The 26,518-nt window shown below is 42.9% G+C and overlaps 1 protein-coding gene across 1 annotated transcript; it reads left to right on the top strand.

The window, feature by feature from the left end:
* The first annotated feature begins 3,672 nt into the window (after positions 1–3,672).
* On the top strand, positions 3,673–12,233 carry Dfd (homeotic protein deformed). Its single transcript, XM_003697810.4, has 2 exons — positions 3,673–5,789; positions 11,118–12,233. Exons 1-2 carry the CDS (start codon positions 4,844–4,846, stop codon positions 11,822–11,824), a joined length of 1,653 nt encoding a protein of 550 aa, XP_003697858.1. The 5' UTR covers positions 3,673–4,843; the 3' UTR covers positions 11,825–12,233.
* The last annotated feature ends 14,285 nt before the right edge of the window (positions 12,234–26,518 follow it).

Here is a 26,518-nt window from a genome sequence, read left to right as displayed (position 1 = left end):
TTTTTTTTTTTTTTTTCTTTTAAACTTAAATTCTAATCGAACATTGCATTTGTAGAGCGTGGAAAGCGTTTATTTTTTTTTTCATATCCATTTCGCTTCGAACGATGAAAAATTAACGAATCGAACGAAAAGGAAAGAAGATGGCGCGCGTGAAATCCGACAAATTTCGACGAAGGAACAATCTTTCTCGTGCAAAACTTCGGTGTCCTTTCTTTATCATCCAGTTCCCAGTTCCCCATTCAGAGGCGACACGTCGAATCGAAGAGGGGCTCGAATGCCTAGGGGTTCGTTTCGAAGGTGTCCCCAGGAGGACAAGGTCCCTCTTTTCACGTCGACAAACGCGGGATCGTGACTCAGCAGCGAAATAGAATCTCCGGGGAAACGGAGGTGATCCGCTGCCAACACCTCCTCGCGGAATATATGGCAAACTGATGTCGCTTCGGATCGAGGTTATGGACACGCGTGAATCCCGTGTCGAATCTCGTTGGACAAATATTTGGAATATATTTATATATATATATATATATTCTGCGAACCATTCTGGATCGATCGATCGGTCCCTAAAGATTCCACGCCTGTTTCGAAACGTATTTCGAATCTCGTTCCATCCATTGAAGAATTTTCTCAAGAAGATTTATTTTCTCGTCCCGTTTGTAATATAATCTACATTGCGATATAATGGAAAATTACATTGGAAATCTCGCGTTGAATTTTCCCGATGATTTTTAAAAATTGTGAGATAAAATCGATCGAATTCGCGAGAGCGTCGATCAAGAGTTGGAAGAATAATAATCGCATAATCGTGGCAAACTTACGTAAACGAACGTACGAAGAGTAAGGAAAAAAAGTTAGATCGATAAAGCGAACGATGCGTAATTGTTCTTGGAATTAACTCGATGTTTTCTCTCGTTGCGAATACTTTTTTTATGAATAATTTTCCGCATTTAATTAACCGCTATTATCATCATCGCGTTATTAATTCATCGATGCAAATTACCATGCATAAACGAATGGACACGGTACCGATTATCGGTAAATAAACATTTTGATAAGATCCGCGTAAGAAAATGTTGCCTCGAGTATAGAATCCGCTCGTTCGAACGAACAAAGAAGAGATGAATATTTTTTACAATTTTTGAGAAACAAAAACGTTTGATTTCTTTTCTTTCTTCCATCAGAATCCACGAATCTCTGTCAAATAAGAATTCTCAACTCGACAAGTTTATCTATTACCACGAGGAATTAGAAAGAAAAGCCGAATTAGAGAAGATGAAATAAACCTTTTTTTTCCTGCCTCGAGTAAAATCCACTCGTTCGTCGCCATCTTCTTCTTAAGTATTAAATACGAGTACAAAGGATTCTCAACCACCAGTGATTCTCAACCACCATTTTTTTTTTTTTTTCTTTTTCGATTGACACTACATGCAGTCACATTTCAGTCAAGAAATATTTATCTGATCATATTCGAACCAAAGAGATAGTAGAAGTAAAATTCTGGCTACTTGGTTTGGCCATTGCGAACCATACCCATATTTTTACAAAATATAACATAGGTACATCGATCAACGAACCAAATAAAATTCTTTTATTTTTATTGTCAGTGTTGTCAGCCATTTTCGTCCTGTCTACCCGATTCTTGAGTGAATCGGTGGAGAGAAGAGGCAAATTGAGAAAGAAGGAAAGAAAATTTTCCGCCAATCTACTTGATCTTGTCACGATCAACAAGTTAAAGGCGTGATACAGGCCGGTATAAATAAAGCGATGAAAGTGATAAATCGCGACGGTTCCACCCTTCCCTCCTCCACCCCTCCACCTCCCCAGCCCGTATCGCGTTATTAAAACTTTCGTAATGGCCGATAATAAGCAGAGCCGGGCCCTGCTGGATTGATATTAAATCGTAAACTACCGAGTTCCCATTTATCATTATATCAGAGGCCGGAAACTCGCCTCTGGCCGCTGCGAAACTTGGCCGAGGAATTCCATTGGAAACGAGTTTTCCACTCGGGAGGAAAGCCTCCTTTCCTTTCTCTCTCTCTCTCTCTCTCTCTCTCTCTCGTGAGAGATGGGAATCATCGACGAGATCGCGTTTCCTCTTCTGCCAGTCGTTGGAGAGGTGAACTTTTAGAATCGGTTGAACGCAAAGAGAGGACGAGAATGAGAATTGTATCCGTGTGTACTCGAATTATTCGAGGAAAATTAAAAATAAGTAACACTCTCTCCAAGATTTGTTTCGTTCAACGAGTAATTATTTCGCAACGATCGTTCGGTTCTCTTCAAGATCACCCTTGGTTTATCATCCCCTAAATCCAGGAGGAAGAAGAAGGAGGAGAGGAAGAAGAAAAAGCTCACTCTTGATTCCCTCGGCACACGTGGCGAGCTCTCATGTGCGATCTCTCGCGATAATCGTCATCATGGTCGGGGGACGAGGGGAGAATCGTCGTCGTTGACGAACTGCTGGAAGGGTGGGAAAAGTGATTGATCGTGTTTCGCTGGAAAAGGGAGGACGAAGAAGAAGAAGAAGAAGGAAGCACGTTTCGATCCGCGAAAACGAGAAGACAACGCCGACCCTCTTTCCGCTCGTTTCACGTCATCCGCAAGACCCTTGAACGACCTCGTCCTCCACCAACCTCGCAGATCCCGCACTCGAGGTGGCGTTCCGTTCTCGAGCTCTCGAGAGCGGCAAGTGGACCGTAAGAAAACTAGAAATAAGAAGTGGAAGGAAGAAAAAAAAAAACTCGTTCCAAGTTTCTCCTCCCAGACAGATAGCCTTTGTATAATTTCGGCCGTTTCTTGTTCCCCTCCTCGCGGATAGATAGATTTCCAGACGGATATCGCGGATCGTTCATCACGATGTTTACCGTGATTTATTCGATTCGCATAAACGAAATCTAAACTTGGAACTCGGGTAGATTTCATATTCCAGGACGTCTAAAAGTAAAATGCGAGGACCGATTATATTGTATTCGTGGAGGGCTGTCGAGAGAAGTCTTGCAAAACACAGCGAGGCAAAACAGAGTGAGTGTGCTCTTTGTGTAATGACTCGGCGCTTTGCCACTCGACGCAGCTGATCGCGCGGGTAGACGTACTTGACCGAGTGCACCGAGTGCACACTTGTGGAGCACTAATATAAACACACGCCACGGTGAAAGAACGAAACGTGGCCATTGCTTTCGACTCGATCGCAACCGGTATCCCGATTATCCTCGGCTCTCGATGAATGGTACCACTGCTCTCGATTCCATTGATAGAACCCCCTCTCCCCCCGTTCGAATATTATAACCCGCTCTGGTATTCCTCTGGTTAGTTCGAGAAATAATCGTCCAAACCGATTTCCAAACATTCTCCAGCCATCCCTTTCAACCCACCCACCCCCCTCGCTAAACGATCGGTCGATCGGTTGTTGACCAAGCTCGCCGGTAAGACGGATCTCGGTAAGAGGATGGAGGCGGGTTAAGAAGATCCGTAGGAGTGACTTACACCGTCCTAGGTACCCTCGAGTATGGCCCCATAAGGGCACGCTCTCCGTGGCAGGGGTTGGTCGCTCTCGTGGTCGGCGCGGAGTGGGGCGTCTCGTGGCGAGAGAAAGAGCGGCCGAGGAGAGGGGATTCCCCGGCTCTCCGCGAACGGCTCGAAGCCAGCCGGCCTCGTCCGAGCTGGAAGGGAGTCGGGGAACAGTGTTGGCGGAGTTGCCAGACGGGTTTCTGCCGAGGCAGGACGAGCTCGCTTTCCCATGCTGCCTATATCTCGCTCACGGCTTCGTTAAACGGTGTGTGGTTCGATGTTACCTCGTCGAGTGTCGCGAACGAGGGATTTTTTCCGACTCGAGGCTACGATGATTATTCGTTTCGAACATTTCGATCGGGTTTGATCGAGCCATTTTGAGCCGAGTGTTCGATCGAGAAGGGAATTGTGAATCGGGCGAAAGAAATTGAGTTAGAGAAGAGTGCGTCAGAGATCGAAGGAGATTAGTAGGCGGGCTGGGAGAAAGAAGAGAAGAAGAGAAGGAAGAAGTGCGCGAATCGTTGCTCGGTGTTGTCGGCCGTCGCACGAAGAGAGAGAGAAGTTGGTGCACCTGCCGCAGTGATTCCCGTGGCGCCACTCACGTGTTGCATGCGTGCCGCGCTATCCATCATGGTCGCGGGCTGGGAGCGGCTCTGATTGGTCGCCGCCGCGGTCACGTGGTATGGTAATTGGGCTCCGGTGGGCGGGAAGGAGCGAACGAGGCCGCGGAGCTTGGTGGAAGATCGCAAAAGTGGCGGAAGGAGAGGAGAGGATAAGCAGCTGTCCACCGGGAGTCTGCTACTCTCCGTGGTCTTGCTCTTTTCGCTCGTTTTTCCTTTCCCCCTTGCTCTCTCTCTCTATCACTCTCTCTCACTCTCTCCCTCTCTCCCTTTTCCGCCTTCGCCAGAGACTGGCCAGAGAGCGTGTGCGTGCGTGCGTGTACGTGTGTGTGCGTGTGTGTGTGTGTGTGTGTGTGTGTCGCCACCCTTTCCCTTCCGCTCGAAAAAGTCACCCCGACGAAGAGAGGGATGTCGGCCACAGTGCAGTGCGGTTCTGTTACAGTGTTCCGTTACCGCTTCTCGACAATGAATATCGTCATGGTTGAACAACCATCGTGTCCTCTTCTTCTATGAATTGACTACTCACTCGACTTACTCTCGACTCTCGAGGAAGGAAAGAAGAAAGAAAGAAAGGAAGGAAGGAAGGAAGGGGACGCTTTCTCCTTTCCGAGACCGACTCGAAAGGAAGAAAAAGTGGTGGTTTTCTCAAAGGAGAGAGAGAGAGAGAGAGAGAGAGAGAGAGAGAAAGAAAGAGAAGAAGAAGAATAATCGGAGAGAATAAAATGAGCTCGTTCCTGATGAATCCATCCGCCGGCGGTGGATATCATCACCACCACCACCACCAGCACCAGCACCAGGCGGCCACCAGCCACCATTTGGCGGCCACCTCGGTCATGGTTGACCCAAAGTTCCCACCCAGCGAGGAGTACAGCCAAAGTAATTACATACCGTCCACGGGGGCCGACTTCTTCCCACCGGCCACCGGTGGTGGCCACCACCTGAACCACCCGCAATCCCATCAATTGCAATACGGCTATCACCAGCACCACCACCAGGCAGCCTCAACCCCGTACGGCGCCTCCTCGGCCGTCCAGTTGAACGGCGGTTACGCGGGATACGGCGGCTACTACGGGCCCCATCATCCCCATCACCAGGTGCACGCCGTGCACCACGCTAGCTTGCATCCTCATCACCACGCGGTGGGCGCCCTGGCGATGCCGCCCGAGGCGCAGCAGCCACCTCTCACCTGTCCATCCTCGATGCAGCAACAGCAGCAGCAACAGCAGAACCAGCAACAGCAACAACCGCCCGTCTCCGCGTCAACCGTGCTCGGCTCCACCCCGTTGTCGCCCACCGGCATCATGCAGAATCACGTGCAGCCGCCGGACGGCCTCCAGCATCACCAGCAACCGAGCCAGCAATCGGCACACGAGGGAACCGCGTGCAGCCCGCCGAGCTCCGGCCAGCTGCATCGCGACAATTCGCCCGATCTGCAACCGACGACCGCCGGCCAGCAGCAGCAGCAGCAGCAACAACAACAGAGCCAGCAACAATCGCAGCAGCAACAACATCACAACGTGGTGGACGATGGATCCGATCAGGACGACGTGGAGGACGATCAGATGATGGACGGGTCGCCTGGGATGATGGAGGAGGAGGAGGAGGACGAGGAGAGCGGGGACCGCGTGATTTATCCGTGGATGAAGAAGATTCACGTAGCCGGTGTCGGTGAGTTGAAATTTTCCCGTAAATTCCCGCCCGTTCGTCGTGCGGTTGGTGGTGTGTCGTGGCCCAATTTAGACGTTCGACCGAGGTTGATCGAGTCGATTTGATAGTCGAGGATTGGAGGACAGGTTTGGATAGATGATGGAGACGAGGGAGAGGGTGATCCGACGGAACGCCGTCACGCCGTTTCGTTTACTTTTGCTCGCTAGAACGTATCGTAATTTTCTTTACTTTCGTGGTCGGTGTTTGTTTTTCTCTCTTTGTTCTCTCTTTGTTCGAATTAACAAACGCATCGAAGAATTCGTAAGCGGATTTCTCGCTGGTGGGGAAGAAGTAGCTAGGTGTTGGCCGCAAGGTGATGCGGTTACCGTGGAAGAGTGATGGGCCCCGATTTATCGTTGCACCTTTCCCTCTCGATCAACCTGCGCGCTTTTAGATTTTAGAAGCCTGTCCATTTACCGCTCGTTCGGTTACGCCTGGTGTCGCTATTCTTCATCCCGTACCGCGCGTCAACTTGGAGAAATGGGCGAGCGTTTTAAGGACGACTCTAGACACGCGTTAGAAAAACGGACAAATCGACGGGAAGTTTGTCTTTATTGTCGGGGGGGGGGGGGAGGGGGGCGATCGATCGACACGATCGTGCAACGCCGCTTCGATAATTCCTTTCCTCGTTTGCCACCTGTGATCCTGCGACTCGAGTTCACAAGGAGGAGGAAGAACTGTTCGTGAAAGTTTTTTCTTTCTTTCTTTCTTTCTTTCTTTCTTTCTTGAACTAACTCAATTTTTATAGATATTATATAATTGCGAGATTAATCAATCGTGTTTAATTAATAATTTTCAAATTTTCGTTATCATTAACATGAAATATATCGTTACCAAAGACAAAGTTCTATTTTCGAAAAGGGAAGAAAAAAAGAAAAGGTTGGTATTATCTTGGGCTTAGAGCAGGCGAACGGTTTTGCCCGATACAGAGAGCGGTTGGAAAACAGTTTATTGGGAACGTTTCGATAAAAATGGCGTGAGTCGAGGGTTCCTGTCCGCGGGAGGCATTTCGCAGAGGGATTATGAACGTTCAAAGGGAATTTTTGCAACGTAATATCCCAGAGAATTGGGCTGCCTTTGCAGCCTCGAATTTCTATTCCCGGTTTTGACCGGGGAAAGTGGCTGTTCATTCCAGCTTGCAACTATTTTCGCTTTTAACTCCGTCCTGTACCGGATAGTATCGCCGCCGAATATCATAATTCATATTTCCAGGTATAACAAAAAAAAAAAAAAAAAAAGGCGGTGTATCGCCGATGAAAAAGAAACGTGTAACAGTAGGTAGGGCGTGTATATACGAGTTTTTAACGGGACGTATCACCGCGTGTTGTGTCTAAATTTCTTTGGAACGAAGAATATACGTGCATATGACGATAACAGGGAGGAAAGGTTTTGAAAAATTTTGGATAATATACGATTTCGATGGTGAAAAGATGCAATTCTTCAAGCCTTTAACATTTGATCCTATAATATACGTTTAATATATACTGTGGACGGATGATTGAAATTGATTATATATCCATTTGAATAAAAAGTGGTATAAATCTTGTCAAAACAATGTATATTTTTAGTAATTATTGCAAGATGATATTATTTTCTATCTCTGTTCTACGAAAAAATTCACTAAATTTAACAATTCTCATCAAGTATTACTTTATTTATCTCAAAAAATTCCAATTAAAAAAAATCTATTTTATCAATATTTATTAGTTTTGAAAGGTTTGAAAATTGTATGTAATGTTCAACCAATAGAAACTCTTACAAATTAAATCCAGTCCAATACTAAAAATATAAAAAGAAACAAATACTTTTCTTGATACGTTATATCATAACCTTTACTTCTTTCAATCAACAATGAAATTTCATTCTCAAAAAACATTAAGAACCAATTATTACTTTATTTCTATCTCAAAAAATCTAAAGATTTTCAATTAAAGATCTAAAAATCTTATCAATATTTACTTGTACAAAAGATTGAAAATCATAAATTCAACAAATTAAATCCAATCCAATACCAAAGATATAAAAAGAAACAAATTCTTTCCTTTTACTTCTTTCAACCAACAATGAAATTTCATTCCTAGAAAACTGAAATAATTATAAGATCCTATCTATCCAATAAAAATACTTACAAATTAAACTCAATACTAAAGATATAAAAAGAAACAAATTTCCTTTCCTTAATATAATATCATAAAGTTTACTTTTTCAATAAAAAATGAAATTTCATTCCTAGAAAATCAATAGAAATACTTATAAAATAAATACCAAAAATATAGTCCTGATAACATAATCCTACTAAAAATATAAAAAGAACAAATTCTTTATTTCTATTTCAAAAAATTTCAAATAAAATTCTATCCTGTCAATATTTACTTGTACAATTATATAAATCCAATAGAAATATTTACAAATTAAATCCAATATTAAAAATATACAAGAGAATTTCTTTCCTTGATATATCATATCCATAACCTTTACTCTTTCAACAATGAAATTTCATTCCAAAAAACTGATTCCCAATCATTACTTTATCCCTACCTCAAAAAATTCCAATACTTCCAAGTGTTGGAAATCTATCCAATAGAATCATATTTATAGATTATAAATCCAAAAACTAAAAATATAAAAAGAAAGAAAGAAATTCTTGATATATCGTATCATAACCTTTACTCTTTCAGCCAACAATGAAATTTCATTCCCAAAAAACTGATTCCCAATCATTTATCTCTATCTCAAAAAATTTCAATATTTTCTATTGGAAATCTATCCAATAGGAAATATTTATAAATTATAAATCCAAAAACTAAAAATATAAAAAGAAAGAAAGAAAGAAATTTTTGATATATCATATCATAACCTTTATTCTTTCAGGCAACAATGAAATTTCATTCTCAAAACACTGATTCCCAATCATTACTTTATCTCTATTGGAAATCTATCCAAAATATTTATAAATTATATATCCAAAAACTAAAAATATAAAAGGAAAGAAAGAAATTCTTGATATATCGTATCATAACCTGTACTCTTTCAGGCAACAATGAAATTCCCAATCATTACTTTATCTCTATTGGAAATCTATCCAATAGGAAATATTTATAAATTATAAATCCAATAACTAAAAATATAAAAAGAAAGAAAGAAATTTTTGATATATCATATCATAACCTTTATTCTTTCGACCAAACAATGAAATTTCATTCCCAGAAAAGAATCTCTCCCCCTCTCTCCCCCCCCGTTCGACGAGCTCGAGACGAATCTACTCTACTCGAAGAGGTCGTGTCATTTTTATCGTCAGCAGTATCATTTTCGCGGACAACACGATCCTCGAGTTCGACGTCCAGCAAAGTCTGGTATGCGCGTCCGTCGGCCTGTCGAGGACTGCAATCTCTCTCTCTCTCTCTTTCTCTCTCCCTTCTGAACCGCTGTTACGAGGAGGGACCGTCGGTCAGCCACGGAATGGAATGCGTCTGCACAGATTCTAAACCGTACTCGGTGCTTCCTCTATCGTGGTTCTGGACCACCAAGAAACGCTTCTAGGCATCCTGAGGAGGATTGACGTTCGTCCGTGATACGAACGGGCAATGGATCGATGCACGACCTCGCATCACCTTCGTTTCGTTTCGTGCCTCGATCCTGGACGAGAGATACGATGCTTCGCTTTGATATCGGATCTTGTCTCTGTGGAAATGGCGGAAATGTTATTGCGAGGAGGTTAGGGATGGAGATTGATAATCGAATTTGGGAAAGAAACGAAGGAGGAATTAACGTGTGAGAGAAATTCCAGAGCGGAATGGAGAAAGATGTTAAATAATTGGAAAATAAATAAATAGATGATATTTCGTACGACACGTTAAAAAAGATTGATGAGGTAAAGGACAGCTTGCTTGTGCAACAAATGAAATGTAACTATGTGTGAATGAAAGAATGATAATAACTGTTTGGCACATTAGATAAAGAAAATTGAATAATATATATATGCGGAGACTCTCCGTGTTTTACGTCCGCTGTGTACGTCCAAAGATTTTTGCAAACACTTATCTTCTGAACGTTTTCAAAATCTAGATGTTGCCAGATATCTATCATATATAAGGCAAAACGTGTGAAATATATATTGATTTCAAACGTTTATAAAATTTTTCATAAAGAAAAATAACGAAATGAATATTAACCAGAGAGAGAGAGAAAGAGAGAGAAAGAGAGAGAGTCTCTTTGTTACGCATCGCCCGCAGCCAAGTAATTCAATCCAATTTCGACGATCATCTGGCAGCACGGCCTTGAAACAATCGGCCTCCGCCGATTGTGAAATCCAAAGCCGGTTGTTCCACGCGTCTCTTCGTTGCACGTGTCGTACTTTTCTTTATCCATGTACATTATATGTTGCACAAAGTCGATCGAGACAACAGCGCAAGACTTAAAATAATTATCGGTTGTCAGGTCGGTCGAAGCACGAGTTTTCAGAATTTGCAACAAAATTTTCAACCATCGTCATAGATCAAAAACTTGCTTGGACATTTAAGTTATTAATTATCCGTTAATTTCCTATATGTATGTATGTATATATTTTTCTTTTTTTTAATGGATAGGCTATTTTGGGATCAAATTTGAAAAAATTACATTTTATTGCGCTTTTCCACTTTGGTTATTAAATAACCATTTATTCGTCCGTTATTATCACTCGTTGGATTATTCTTGGCTATTTATTTCTATATACGCGTACCTGACAAATAGAAAAATATCGATTCTCGCGTATTGAGCAAAGAGAGAGAGAGAGAGAGAGAGAGAGAGAAAAAAAAGTACGCGATAACATCGGCGTATAATTGCTTGTATAATTGCTCGGGTATTTGTGCTGTGCTACTTCGTAATAATAGACGAGGTCGAAGCCATTACTTGATATTTACTAAAACTCGATGGTCTAAAAAAGAAAAAAATAATAAAAAAAACCAATTGTGTTTATCGTGAGCAATGGATTTTATTCTATTTTTTCTTTTCTCTCTTTTTTTTTTTTTTATTTTTTTAAATAAGTTTAATTAACTTTCGGAACGACCGACGGGGACCGGTGGTTAACTTTTCGAAAACGCTCGCGTCATCTTGCCGTTTCGTAAAAAAAAATAAAAGTTTTAAAAGTTTTAAAATTCGCGTTGTTGCCAGATTCCAGAAATTTCACGATCCCGGCAATTCCTCCCTCGCTCGACGACGATATTACATTGTCGAATCGCAACACGATCCCTCCCACGAACCAGTTAACGAAATTAACTCCGCCCCCGATCTCTGTTTCGATTATTTCAGCGAACGGCTCGTACCAGCCCGGGATGGAGCCTAAAAGGCAGAGGACCGCGTACACGAGGCACCAGATCCTCGAGCTCGAGAAGGAATTCCATTACAATAGGTACCTGACGAGACGGCGACGGATCGAGATCGCTCACACCCTGGTCCTGTCCGAGCGGCAGATCAAGATCTGGTTCCAGAACCGTCGGATGAAGTGGAAGAAGGACAACAAGCTGCCCAACACGAAGAACGTGAGGCGAAAGAACGGCGGCCAGCCGGCGCCCGCCGCCGCCGCCGCCGCCAAATCGTCCAAGGGGGGCTCGGGCCCCTCGAGCAGGCCCAAACAACTGTCCAACAACAACAGCCAGACCAGGAAGAACAACAACAACTCGCCCTCGATGGCGGAAACCGGGATGGACTCGTCGCAGCAGCAGCAGCAGCAGCTGGGCCTCGCGGACCCATTGGGCCCCGACGTGCACGCCGCTCTTCCGCATACGAGCGTCGTCCACCCGAGCTTCCAAGGCCACCCGCACCCCCTCGCCCATCTCCAGGCCCAGCTTAGTCATCACCACGTGACCGGGATGATGGAGGGGCCCCCGTTGGGCCACATCGGCTCCGGAAGCATCAGCCCCCTCGCCCCGGCCACCAGCCCCTCCTCGGCCCTCCAGGTCTCGGCGCCCATCCACCCGCCCCCGATCAAGTCCGACTACGGCCTCACCGCCCTGTAACATCCGCCCCCGGACAACAGGATTCTTCGCGTTCTCGGCCAACCCTCGTGGACGGTGGCCAAGGCATCGGCAGCCGCGTTCGGAAGCAGAGAAATTACGTGTTAGGAGGCCGTCGTGTCGTCGAGTCGTCCTTCTTTTCGTTTTCTTCTTCTTCCTTTTTTTTTTTTTTCTTTCCCCCGTTTCCCCCTCCCCCCTTTTTTTTTTTCAATCGTAGCGAAAGGAGGAAACGAAAATTCGTTCTCGTTCCGAGGGAAAGGTCCCGTATCGAGGAGGGCGCTGAGTCATCCGGTATGAAACAAACGATCGCCGCAAGTTTTTTTCATACCTCGTCGTTCATGCGCGTCTCTCCGTCGTCACGTCCAATCATCGTCTCACGCGCCTCTGCTCGAGAGAGAAAGAGGGGGGGGGGGTCGGCGGCGACGGCGTGCGGGGATCCATCCACCTGGAGCGTGGATGAGTCGCGTGGTGCGCGAAGCAAAAATTTTCCGCTCTCACTTTTTCCCCGATCCGGATGGGGAAAAGGACGGTTGGCGTTGCTCGATATCGGATCGATTCGATCGTACGTGTGCACATGTATAATATATACACGCGTGAACAACGCGCGCATGTACATAGTCGTGTAAAGGAAGAGTCGCTGTTATCGCTAATAACAATGTGATTTAACCGCATTCGTAATATTAAGTGCGCCGCGTCTTTTAACCGTGTCTTTTAAGCCTTCTTTTAATTCTTCTCGACGGGGGAGCCACAATTTATCAAACGATTATTTTGTTTTCGCTCGCCACGTTCGTTCGTAATGGTAGAATCCGGATAATCTCGATTTCGAAGCGCGGCCAAAGTTTCTTTTCTTTTTCTTTTTTTTTCTCTCTCTCGTAAAGTTACAAAAAAAAAAGTCGCGAACATCGATCTTTCCAAGGCGGGGGGAGGGGGAGGAGGAGGGGGGAGAAACGGAAAAAGACACTCCTGTCAAATATATATAATCAAATGTCTCTTGGGGGGGGGGGTTCTCTCTTGATTTGTCCAATCATCATGCTAGTTTGGGTTTATTATAGACTCTCTCTCTCTCTCTTGGGCCAGGCCGCCACGGTTTCGTTCGTTGCGTCCCACGGCGGCGCAAAGTGGAAACTTCCTGCGCTCGTCAGACATCATACGCGAGGCAAGATCGCTTCTTTTTCCACGGCAGTTTTTCGCGGAGTTTATCATTACATTGTAAATAATAATTGTAAGCGACGGCGAGATATATATTGAATATCGTCTATTTTTATCGAGAGAGTGATAGGGAACGACCAATAACGGGGGAAAGGGGGAGTGGGTGGGGGAAGGGGAGGAGGCGTGATACGAATAATAATAATAATAATAATAATAATAATAATAATAATAATAATAATAATAATAATGATAATGATAATGATAATGATAATGATAATAATAATAATAATGATGATGATGATGATGATGATGATGATGATGATGATGAAAAGGGTGGCGGAGGAAACGCCGGTTGAACGAATGAATCGAAACGGGATTTCAAATGCACGGAGTCGCTGTGACGATATACCAAAACGATGTTTATCGGATTATAAATATAGGATTCGTAGAGGTTAAGAGTTAAGAGGAGAAGAAGAAAAAAGAAAGAAAAAAGAAAAAAAAAAAAGAAAAAAAAGCAAGTCTCGATAAATAACCTGGATCTTGATTCTTCGAAACAACGAGATATTATACATTTCACCGATATTATTAACGAAGAGGAGGAGGGGGCTACTACTCTTTTGATTAAATTGTTTTTTTTTTTTTTTTTTTTTAATTCTTCCAAAATTCGTGAAATGATTCGACAAATACGATATATACATCAATATTTCGAGAGAATATAAAGTATATAGAATAATATAATGGAGAATGTTTTGAGAACGGTTCAGGTTATTCGTCGAAGATGCGATGAAATGAAACCGTTTGCTCCCCCGGATGGAGCAGTGGGGGGGGGGGGCAATCTAGCAATGTAATTAGCAACAGTTTTAAGCGAGGGAAGGAAAAAAAGAAAAAAAGAAAAAAATAAAAAAAAAAAAAAAAACAAGCGCACGAACACTTTAACAAAAGAACGTTCTATTAAGTGTGACGTTATATTCCTTGATGATCATTCTATCGATAATTGTATATAGCCTGTACGATAATTTGAACGTATTTGGGCACAGTACGTACGATGCTTACGTTTATATCGATCGGGTAGAGACAAGATCAAGATACAAGTATCGTGAGTAAAAGTAAAAGTGAAATCAATAATAAATAATAAATGTTTCGTAATTTACAACAATTCACACGTTTCCCTCTGTGAAATTTCCCTCCCCTTCCCCCCTCCCCTCCCCTCGAGATACAATGGAGATTATTTATTTATTTATTTATTATTTATTATTTAGTACGTTCAGTCATTGCTTCTTCTATCCGTATCGAGTATCGAGAAATATTTGGAATATTCCGTTCGATTTCAATTCCCTCTCCGTTTACAGAATTCCGTTCGATGATTGGACGGTTTGGAAAATTCAGAGAGTCTAAGATTCGTACCCAACTCGTTATCGTTGCTCGAGATGGAATGTTTTTCATCGAACGGAAAATTAAAAATTAACTCGATCATTACTTACGAAAGGGAAAGAATCGAATTGAATCGAAAAGATTCCAAATTTTTTTTTTTCAAATTTCTATTATTATCCGTGAAAATTTATCGTTCCGTTCGCGTTCCCTCTTTCCCCTCCCCTCCCCTCCCCTCCCCTTATTATCGCCAACGTGAAAAATGGACATTTCGGTTATTATAGATTCATTATCCCGCTTGTTTGCTTTTTTTTTTTTTTATCGGTTTTCTTTTTTTTTTTTTTTTTTTTTTTCCGCGCGACACATCACTCGCGCGGGAAACAAACGATAGCCGAACCGGAGCCGAGGTAAACTTGTTAGTTGACGGCGTTGACGGTATCTCATCCATATTACGTATGTAAAGTATGCGCGCATATATTTACCGGTTTACACGAGGTGGTGTCCCTCGCGCCTGTAATAAATCATTTCCCCATTTCGAAAGGAAGGAAGGAGGGGGAGGAGGGGGGGGGGGAAGGGACAGCACCGATCGGGGGGACGGAGAAGGAAACGAAAAAAACAAATAGATAAGCGCGAGTTCTATGAATCATGGAAACGCCGATAAAACGCGACGAACTTCATGGAAAGCTTTTCGAAGCTTTTCCTCGAAAAATTCCGTTCCCTGTATATGTATCGGAAAAATTAATTTTTTCTACTTTTCTACTTTTTCAAAGAGTATCGTCGAGGAGATATCGACTCGCGATGCAATATCTCGGGAGGGCTCGAGGCTGCTTGCTCGCTGTCTCGTTGGACCGCGATGCGTGCGGCGTTGCCGTGGCCGCGCATGCGCGAGCACGTGCGCGATTGCCGCAGCCTCGGGATATGCCGCAGCACCAGCCTTGGGAAGAAGGGTGGCACCCGGAAAGCGAGCGAGGGGCCGACCCTGCACGACCCTGCCTCCGCCCATGCGACCAGCAGCCCGGCCAACAGCCGAGATAACCTGCTACCACCCGGGATCGAAAGTCGGACGCGTCCTTTCTCCTCTCTCTCTCTCTCTCTCTCTCTCTCACACTTTTCAGTCTTTTTCTCGAACGATCCGGCGACGTATCGTATTTTTGCGCTACTTCGTTCCCTCTTTCGAAGGAATTAGAAGAATTAGAATTATACTCGTTGAGACAACAACAACAAGAGAAAAAGAAAAGCAGGATGGATCTTTCTCCAAAGTATCATCGTTGCGACTGCTACTACTACCACTACTACTACTCCTAGCATGGTTAATTGGTGGAAGCCTTACAACTCTGTCGGCGGTAAAAAGCGGTGGGAACCGGCGGTAGACACGGATTACCAGCAAGGCTCTCGACAGAGGAGGAAGGAAGGGCGCAAGAGCGGCGGCTAATTGCAAGATGTAACACGTTAGTTGATCCCACCTCGTCTTCCGGCCCGTGAATGAATAGGCCATGAACAAGCCGCTCTCTCGGATATTATGGGCAATTGAATTAAGGTAAACAGGCTGACCCGGGCGTTTCTCGAATTAACAAACTTTCTTCCCGACTTTGAATTGGAGAGAGTTTCGCAACGAGACATTTCTCGAGTTTATACTTATAAAAGTTGCAGAGGGATTGTTGTTATCAGATTTACCGTGGATTCGTGACCCTATTTTCCGGCAACCACCTACACACCGTCGCGTCCCAGATTCGCCGCGGGCAAAGACAAATGGTCGAGCAGCACGGGCCTCGGCCGTTCCGCCTCGCATCCGGCTGGCAATCGGCCGATCTACAAGCTGTACGACGCACCACCGGCGTGCGGTGGGTGGCCGATGGAGATCCCCCCAACGCGAAATTCGCACCCTTAGAAGAGATTCAAGGGCCACACACCTCGGTTGCGCAATAAACGACGATAAATGATTCGAGGAAATTTTGGTCGAGAGCTCGAGAGGAATTGTTGGAGAGTGGTGAGGATGGTCGCGTTTCTGGTCTCCATCTAATTGTGAATGTTGAAGTTGATGAATTTTTCCAGCAACTTTTCTTACCACGTCCATTTAGTCCAAGAGATACATTTGCGATCTGGCGAAAATTCGAAAGATGACGTGGAAAATACTTTGTTGTTGGATAGAATTCGGGTTTGCATCCTGTGCAATCTGTATTATCGAGAAATTCGGAAAAGTTATGTCCTCTTGCAAGAAATAATAATATTTGCAATCTGGTCGATCCTAGAATTCGAAAAATGACGTGTGGATTGAATACGATATCCATTTACAAGAAGAAATACGTTCGAAAGCTTTCGAAATTTCGAATTCATTTGTAAGTGAATATTTGCACCCTGTGCAATCTGGTCGATCCTAAAATTGGAAAAATGAGAATTTTCGAACGTTGTACTTTGTAGTAAATAGAATTCGAAAAACGAGGTGGATAGAACACGATATCCTTTTGCAAGAAGTATTTCCAAAATTTTTGAATTCATCTGATCCTAAAATTCGAAACACGATCTTGGAGATTTTTCGAAAGTTGTACTCGAAACACTTAAATAAAATTGGAGAAATAACGTTGATTCGAAAGTATATTTGTGCAATCTGGTCGATCCTAAAATTGGAAAAATGAGAATTTTCGAACGTTGTACTTTGTGGTAAATAGAATTCGAATAACGAGGTGGATAGAACACGATATCCTTTTGCAAGAAGTATTTCCAAAATTTTTGAATTCATCTGATCCTAAAATTCGAAACACGATGCGGGTCTTGGAGATTTTTCGAAAGTTGTACTCGAAACACTTAAATAAAATTGGAGAAATAACGTTGATTCGAAAGTATATTTGTGCAATCTGGTCGGCCCTAAAATTGGAAAAATGACGTGGAGAATTTTCGAAAGTTGTACTTTGTGGTAAATAGAATTCGAAAAACGAGGTGGATAGAACACGATATCCTTTTGCAAGAAGTATTTCCAAAATTTTTGAATTCATCTGATCCTAAAATTCGAAACACGATCTTGGAGATTTTTCGAAAGTTGTACTCGAAACACTTAAATAAAATTGGAGAAATAACGTTGATTCGAAAGTATATTTGTGCAATCTGGTCGGCCCTAAAATTGGAAAAATGACGTGGAGAATTTTCGAAAGTTGTACTTTGTAGTAAATAGAATTCGAATATCCTTTTGCAAGAAGTATTTCCAAAATTTTTGAATTCACCTTAAATGCATTTACAATCTGATCCTAAAATTCGAAACACGATGCGGGTCTTCGAGGCTTTTCGAAATACGACAGTTCGAGGCTTTCTGGATCGCGTGTAGTTGGTTGGAAAAATTCGGAAAAGCGACGAAAGCTGATTCGAGGGATCCCCAATTATGCGTAATTGGGGAGGGGGGATTAACGAGTCACGAGTCCATTTATCAGGGCTCGTAATTACAAAGCATCCAACCCGTCTCTTTCTCTCATTTCCCACCCCTTCTCACCGCGTCACTTTACGCCCGCTGACTGACATCTCCCCAGAGGCGGTTTCGCATCTCAAATACACATTAGGCTGTAACTAAAGATAACAGGAGGAGGCCGCCCGTGTCGTCGAAGGGGTGAAATTGGAGGCCGCAGACACCTCGTCACCCTCCGCTAATCGGTATCCTTTTGCCACATGAGAGAAGAATCGTAAATAAGATTTCACCTGGAAATTGTGTTACAGAGTATAAAGTTCACCGAAATTTTAAAATATATAATTTTATTATTGATAAAGTTGCCAGCAGCTTTACAACCGTTCCTCGGTTCTTGTTCTGTGCTACACTCGCGTATAACCAAAACATATCCATATTCAGCTAAATCCGTATATATTTTTTTTTTTTATTTATTGTTCACCACTGCATAACCAACCAACCAACCAAATTGTACCAACATATTGAATCGAGAAACGTATGTAACACGAGCTACGATAAAAAAAGCTCGCGCAAGTTTTCTTTGAGAAAATTTATCGTCGCGTGAAATGCTTAAGAGAAGTACAAAGGTCGAGAATAATGGGGGATGCGTGTTTTCGATCGTTTCGCAATCACTTTGCCCAGTTGTCCACTTTATCTCAGGACAGGAAGCGTTCGCTGGGAATGCCGCGTCCTCATAAATCTTCCGATCCAACGTAACGCAAATCCGAGGAATCAAAATTGAAGTTGAAAAGTCAACGAGCAATTAATAATTTTCCAACATTGGATTTATCTTTTTCACAAGGATAAAAATACGAAGCTCAATATCGGGTTCCGATCACGCGTTCAATGTAAAGATCCACGCTTTACACCCAATCCACGATCGAATAATTGAAAATTCAAAAAACACCAAGAAAATTTCGAAATATATATATATATATGGATCGTGAGTTTCAAGCAGGTTTTTAAACGAGCAGGCCCGAGCGCGTGTTACAGAGCACAGTAGCAATCGTGGACACGCGTGGCCCCGATGGGAGCCCGGCCACAGCCGGAAAGTTAACACGGGCGGTCGCGTCGATCCTCGGAATTAATTAAAACCGTCGAGGCGAGGGGAACGTGTATTTTTATCTGCCCTCCGCTCCCGGTGACACGTCTATCTTCAACTCGGCCTTTACATCGCAAAAAGAGGAAATTGGAGGGGAGGAGGAGGAGGAGGAAAGTAGGGGGCGCTACCGAAGCTACCGAAGCAATCTTTATCTTCCCTGCCAACCTTAATATAAGTCCGTTTACAATACAAGTATCTCGCGACCATTATAACCATTTCTCCAGTCTTTCTCGAACAAATCGTCCACTCGATTATCCTCTCTCCCTTCTGTTTTATATATATACAATTGTAATAATTTGGCTTGTTTATCACGGTCTTTCGAAGTGATGCTTTATATATTCTTTTCCAATCATTCTATAATTTATTTATTCCAATGTTTCTTCAATATGTTGTCCAATCGTGTAACTGTTAGTATGAACACGATAATTTCGTTTATCGATCGATACAGATATTAAATATATTTTCCTCCAATCTTTCTAATTTATTTATTTATTCACGGTCCAATGTTTCTCAAAACGTTTCTTCGAATTTAATAATTGGTTCATAATACAAATATTGAATTTAAAATTTAAAATATATTTTTCTCCGATCGTTCTAATTTCTTTATTCCAATGTTTCTTGAAAATAACATGTTGTCCATTGTCGTGTATCTGTTAGTATCAAAAATAACTTCGTTTATCAATCGATAGAAATATTAAATTTTTTAATTTTTTCGGCGCAATTGTATGATATGTTGTCCAATCGATCGATTTATTTCACAACTTAATAATTTATATTTGGTATACATTTACAGTCCAATGTTTCTTCAAACGCAATATGTTATCCAATCGTAGTTAGTATCAAACTATTTTATGAAATATTTTCGATGCAATTGTATCATCACTCGATGAATCGGTACAAGTAAATACTTTCCAATCTCTCCTCTCTCTCTCTTCATTTTCGCCATCCACTCCCCCGATTTCTCGCGGCAGCCACCACGAGCCGCGGCTATTACCACGACTCGTGGACGGTACCTGTCGCTGGCCCGAGACGAAGGAAGGAGAGGCGCGCATCGAGGGGGACGAGGACGGAGCGCCGTTGGGCGGCGCAAAGGCTGCTTCTTCGACTCGCACAAGCCGCTCCGTTCATTAATCTTGATCGGATCAGTCGAGATAGCGGCGAGCTGTTTCGGAAACCCTCCCCCACCGCCGCCCGTTCTCATCAAGTCCCCCATCGTCTCGACCATCTCCTCCTCCTCCAACTCTTTCGCCCCCGAGGAGGGGGCGCAAGAAAACCCCCCAGGACGGTTGTTGGGCGACGACGGCCGGCCGTTTTAATTCCGGCTGAATCGACTGCCAATCCTCCTCCTCCTCCTCCTTCCTCGACCTCGTTCCGCAGCCAGGACGGAGCCTTCGCGATTCATTAAATCCCTTTTTCTTCCTCTTCGAGAATCTTCATCCAGGGAGAATTTCGCGACGAGGTGGACGCATCCACCACGAGTAGGTAAAATTCTTGGCAGGAATGGCGGAGGATCGGTCCCCCTTCGCGCTGCTCCCTTTATGATTCATTAAAATTCTTTTTGCCCGCCTGGGAACGTGACGGATCTTGTTTTCAATTTAGCCGGAGCCCCATACTGCGACCACCATAATGCCCCGCGCCAGAGCTGCCCGCGGAATAGCAATGAGCTTCGAGGGAGGCCTCGAAGGGACTCGCGAGATTCGGGAGAAGGAAGGGAATGGAAGGAAAGAGAGGAATTTTCTTCTCGACGAATCTTTGCCACACAATCTGTTTTCAGCAGCTTCGGAAGTGAGGCTAAGCTCGAAAAGTAAACTTGAATCTTGGAACACGATCGTACTATTCGACAGAAATTTCTAAATTTTAACTTTGACACACCGTTTCAATAGCTTCTTCGATCGCAAGACTTTGACAAGATTCTCCATCCATCGTATCATGGAATTACGAACTCGTGAGACACGCCGTTTCAGTAGCTTCCTCCCAAGTTGGAATGCGAAAAATAAATTTCAACGCGACTTCGACAAGCTTCTCTGGAATAAAATTATACAGGGTTCGAACTGTGGAGTACAACACGTGGTGTATAAAGGGCAAATCCTCTCGCGTTTCGCGACGACGTCCGCTTAATCCCCCGACGAGGATCCCTTCTGACCATCAAATTATCGCCCCTCCCGCGTGATAATCGCCTCCAGGATTAGGAGGGATCGATGTGTTAATCGCGGAGAAAGGATCGCGACAACAACAATCGAGCTTTAGACTTTCTGTCAAACACGTCTGAATGGATGGACGGACGGACGGGGGAGGAAAAAAAAGTGGCGAAATCGAGGAAAATGCTTTCCTCCTGCCAAAGCGAAATTAACGAGAGAGGAGCGTTTTCACGGGACGGAATGGGCTCGAGTTTCTCACGAGCCCCCTCACGTCGATTGAAAGAAGGGTCCGCCCTGCACAGGCAGTCGTAGCTAGCCTCCTCGCTCGGATTGGACGGGTGGTGGAATGGCCCTCTTTGACATTGGCCGAATTCTCTCCAGGACCGTTATTAACACCCCGCTGCTTTCCACGCTCCACCGATTTTTCATGGCTGCTGCCCCCAAAAACTTTTCGAGCTTTCCGACGAAAATCCTCCCTCTGAATTGTTCGCAATTAGCCACGAGTCGTCCACGCGTTACGCGAAATAACGAGGCTACTCTGGTAAACGAGCCAGATGCTCAGAGAGACAATCCCTTAATTGAATTCGCACTTAGTCATTCGTTTGGAAACCGGCCAGTCATCCGCCGGATTGATTTTTTTTTTTTTCCTCCCCCTCCTCTTCCACTTTTTCGACCAATTTTTCACCCTCGTTCAAAAATCTCTCTCCTCCCTGTGGTTGCAAATTAATTTATTACCAACGAGCCAATTTTTCCAAGAGAAAAATCTCTTTCAAAACTTTCCTTCGAGTTTTGAAAATGACCTGCGTCATCGTGCAACCTGTGTGTGTGTGTGAGAAGAATATGAGAAAAGGGAAAAGTCGTAAGCTGGCATTAAAAATTGAATTTTCTTCTTCTTCTTTTCATCGAAAAGGAGGAAACGCAACAGCTGTTACATCGTGATTTTGCGTACCTTATCACGCCCCTCCCTCCCCGTTACATTATTCATGTTTAATATCATCGAGCATTTCATCCCCCTGGACAAAGGAAGGCGGCCAGCCAACGCTAATATCGCGAAAGGTGGAGTATGGAAGGTGATCGAGAAAAAGAATGGATCGATAAATGGAGGAAGAAGAAAGAGGGGGGGATAAAGGAAAAGGAGAGGAGAAGATCCACTCCACTTGGATGATTATGCAATAATAATCTCGTTGCGTTTTCCGTGCGATATTACATTACATTGCAGAGAGGAAATGACTATCCACGGAAGCGCAATCTGTTGGTGGGATCAAGACGAAATGGAAGAACGAGTGGGTGTTGCGATCAGGTTGCCGTTCTAAACGAACGAAGGAAGGTGTTGTGTTCAAAGCGGTTCTGGTAGCGGTTTCAATTTACCTAATTGCCATCATCTTTAAACAATCATTAGCAGCTGCTTCTCACTCCCTTCATCGATCCGCGATAATCTCTGCCATCGGCTAATTAACACCCTCTCGCGGGACGAGAGTGTATAACTCTTGACTTAATATCTCTAATAAGGCAATAAGGAGAGTGATTGTTAATCGCGACACGCGAATTACGGAGACGCGGCTCGATTTCAGTTTTGTAAAATGATCGGATGCGGCAAATGGAGGCGAGCAATTTTCGTGCGGCGTTGCTCTCCCTTGTATTTGTACTTTCAAATGAGTTTGAGGTTTTTAAGAAAAAAATGTGCAGTGCCATTTCTTTTAATTGCAGATATTCCATGCCTCCATCCTCTGTGTGCGTTATTCGTTCGCGAGGGTCTCGTTCGAACGTTCGAGTTAGGGAATGCAGTTACGTTTCGATTTTTTGATTGCAATTCTAGAAATACGTTTCGTCTTTTTTCATTCTTTTTCCACCGTGTTATTTTTTTAATAGTTTTTGTTCGTTCGACAATGATGTTCGTATTATTGTTATTAAAATTACAATAGGGAAATGTTAATTGCAATTATCGAGATTCCAATTATTTCTTTCATTTTCTAATAATTTCAAACGAATAATTGCAAATTACAATGTATCCTTTCGTAATTATAATTTCTTCAAATATTCTTTTTTCTATAATCTTCAAATATTCTATCAACAATCATCAACAATTCCGTACATTGCTCTCAAATATTAATTACAATTTTCAAACAATTCCTTCTGATTTTGAATTTTTCAATTTTCAAATATTCTCTCCTCATTTCAATTTTTTCTATTTTCAACCACAATTTCATACTTTTTCCTTCAAATTTCAATTCTTCCCTCGTTTCCATTTTCCATTCCATCATAATCAACAACCATCAACTTTGAATTCCATATATTACATAACATACAATAAATATTAATTACAATTTTCAAATAATTCCCCCTGATTCCAATTTTTCAATCATCATCACAATTTTCAAATATTCTTCTTGTTCGTTTCAATTTTTCTATTTTCAACCACAATTTCATACTTTTCCCTTCAAATTCCAATTCCAATGTACCTTTCCATAATTTCCAAATATTCCTCTCTCGTTTCAATTTTTCTATTTTCGATCATAACTCTATACACAATGTACTCTTTTATAATTACAATTTCCGAATATTCCTTCCCCCCCCCCCCCTCCTCATTTTCTAATTCTACAATTTCATACAATTCTTTCCCTCGAATACGAAATTTAAACGTATACTTTTTCATACATTTTCAATTTCATGCATTCTCCTTTTTAAATTCCAACTCCAATGCGATGTTTTACAATTACGATTTCCAAATAATTCCCCCGCCCCCTCGCCCCGCCCCCCTCGTTTCAATTTTTCCATCTTCAACCACAACTCCAATTCCAATGTACTCTTTCCAAATATCCCCACTTCCCCACTTATTTTCTAATCACATTTTCACACGTTTTCTTCAAATATTCCCCTCTCATTTCCAATTTCTTTCAATCATATATAATTTCATGCATTCCCCTTTTTAAATTCCAATTCCAATGCGATGTTTTACAATTACGATTTCCAAATAATTCCCCCGCCCCCCCCCGCCCCCCTCGTTTCAATTTTTCCATCTTCAACCACAACTCCAATTCCAATGTGCTCTTTCCAAATATCCCCACTTCCCCACTTATTTTCTAATCACATTTTCACACGTTTTCTTCAAATATTCATAATTTTCGAACACTCCACCCCCCCCTCCCCCCCCTCCTTTCGTCAATTTCTCACGTACAATTTCACGCGCGTACAATCCACCCTCAAACTCCAACTCCAATCAAACTCCTTCCCATCCAATTAATTCCAATCTCCAAACGTCCCCTCCTCCTCCCCCTCCTCCTCCTCCTCCCCCTCCCCCCCGCCCCTCGTTCCAATTTTTCAACCACACGCAATTTAATTCCGCACAATTTACTCCTCAAACTCCAACCCCACCAGTTCCGCAATCATCGAACCAACGAAATCAAAATTAAAACTCGTCTCCGAAGATCGTCCCCTCGTTCCACCCCTCCCTCCTCGACTCTTCGAAACTCGAGTTGCAGTAACTCGAGATAGTCGCAGCTTTTTAATCCGAGGAGAGAGGAGGAGGGGCGCGCGCGGTGTGTCGAAGAAAACGCGGGAATAGAGTCGAGGGGGGCGGTGAGGGGGGGTGGTTGTCAGCGTCGCGGCGTCGCCAGGGACGCGTCGCCTTTCCCCCCTCCCCCTCCCCCTCCCAGACCCGCCCTACCCTCCTCCTGCTCCTCCTCCTCCACCCCCCACGAAGGGGTGGCCCGTTTGGCGGATCATTCACGGCCGCCGAACAGCCGACAATGCGCCGGAAATTTCGACGAAAACGCTCGCAGACCCCCCCCTCCCTCCTCCTTCCTTCCACCCTTGATTTCCGCGGGGACCACTTGCCTAGCTGTCCTCGTCTAGCTCTCGAAATACGAAACCCACCCAACCGATTTTTGCTTTTGCCTTCGAGGTCGTTGACGAATTAAAGAGAGGAAAGGGAGAGAGAGAGAGAGAGAGAGAGAGAGAGAGAGAGAGAGAGAGAGAGATTCGACGAAATGTTTTATCGTTATTTATCGTTATTAAAGTGGAATGGTATGGTCGATGTGTATGGTTGCCGGCTGCTGCTTTCGTTGGAAGTTTCGTAATTTTAATAAGAATTTCAACTTTTCAAAAGAAGTGTTGAAATGTGTGTAACAAGATTCCTCTAAGATGAGAAAGGAGGAGAATAAAAATTTGCGGAGAATTGGCGGTTATTAAGATGGTCGCGTGGAAGGAAAGCGGTATATCGATAAGCGATTTAGATAAGCGGCCGAGTCGATAGAATCGAAGAACTCGTCGTGCTCGAACGATTGCTTTCGACGACCTCTTCATCCACCGACGACCGAAATTCTCTCGCTTAGAATTCTACTAGATTCTAATTCTCGAATTCACAAAATCGAAACGAAACCAGGGAATAAATTAATTGGTATAATTGTAATTAATAAACATTCGAAATCTCTCCCTGGCGACCGTGATGGAAACCTATATCCTTCCTCTCATAAAGAAACTAATTAATCTGATTCACAAGATTCAATTACTTGCTCCAATTCTCTTTCTAACCACCATGATGGAAATCTGTATCCTTCCATATCTCCATAGAGAAACGTGAATTAAAACGTGCTTCGATTTAAAAATATATATATATAAATCTACGTAAATATTTAATACCTCTTCCTGGCCACCATAATGGAAATCTACATCTTCCCTGTATCTCCATAGAGAAACCTAATCCACAAGAATTTCAATTACTTCGATTCGAAAATAAAACTACATATAATCTACGTAAATAAATATTCGAAACCTCTCTCTGGCCACCATGATGCAAATCTATATCTTCCCATCTTCATAGAGAAACGTGAAGCATTAACCTAATTCATAAGAATTTCAATTACTTGCTTCGATTCGAAAATAAAATTACATATAATCTACGTAAAAAAAATACTCGAAATATGGCCACCATGATGGAGATCTATATCTTCCCTGTATCTTCATAGAGAAACATTAACCTAATTCACAAGAATTTCAATTACTTCGATTCGAAAATAGAGAAACATTAACCTAATTCACAAGAATCTCAATTACTTCGATTCGAAAATAAAATTACATATAATCTACGTAAAAAAAATACTCGAAATATGGCCACCATGATGGAAATCTATATCTTCCTTGTATCTTCATAGAGAAACATTAACCTAATTCACAAGAATTTCAATTACTTCGATTCGAAAATAGAGAAACATTAACCTAATTCACAAGAATCTCAATTACTTCGATTCGAAAATAAAATTACATATAATCTACGTAAAAAAAATACTCGAAATATGGCCACCATGATGAAAATCTATATCTTCCCTGTATCTTCATAGAGAAACATTAACCTAATTCATAAGAATTTCAATTACTTCGATTCGAAAATAGAGAAACATTAACCTAATTCACAAGAATCTCAATTACTTCGATTCGAAAATAAAACTACATATAATCTACGTAAATAAATATTCGAAATCTCTCCTTGGCCACCATGATGGAAATCTATATCTTCC

This window comes from Apis florea, unplaced genomic scaffold (assembly GCF_048593485.1).
Source record: "Apis florea isolate Af1SG1 unplaced genomic scaffold, ASM4859348v1 contig_37_pilon, whole genome shotgun sequence".
Classification (NCBI taxonomy): domain Eukaryota; kingdom Metazoa; phylum Arthropoda; class Insecta; order Hymenoptera; family Apidae; genus Apis; species Apis florea.
This window is presented reverse-complemented; position numbering and strand designations above follow the sequence as displayed.

Coding starts and splice junctions, on each gene's coding strand:
- Dfd (XM_003697810.4), top strand. CDS start 4,844: ATGAGCTCGTTCCTGATGAATCCATCCGCCGGCGGTGGATATCATCAC. Junction 5,790..11,117: donor GATTCACGTAGCCGGTGTCG/GTGAGTTGAAAT, acceptor CGATTATTTCAG/CGAACGGCTCGTACCAGCCC.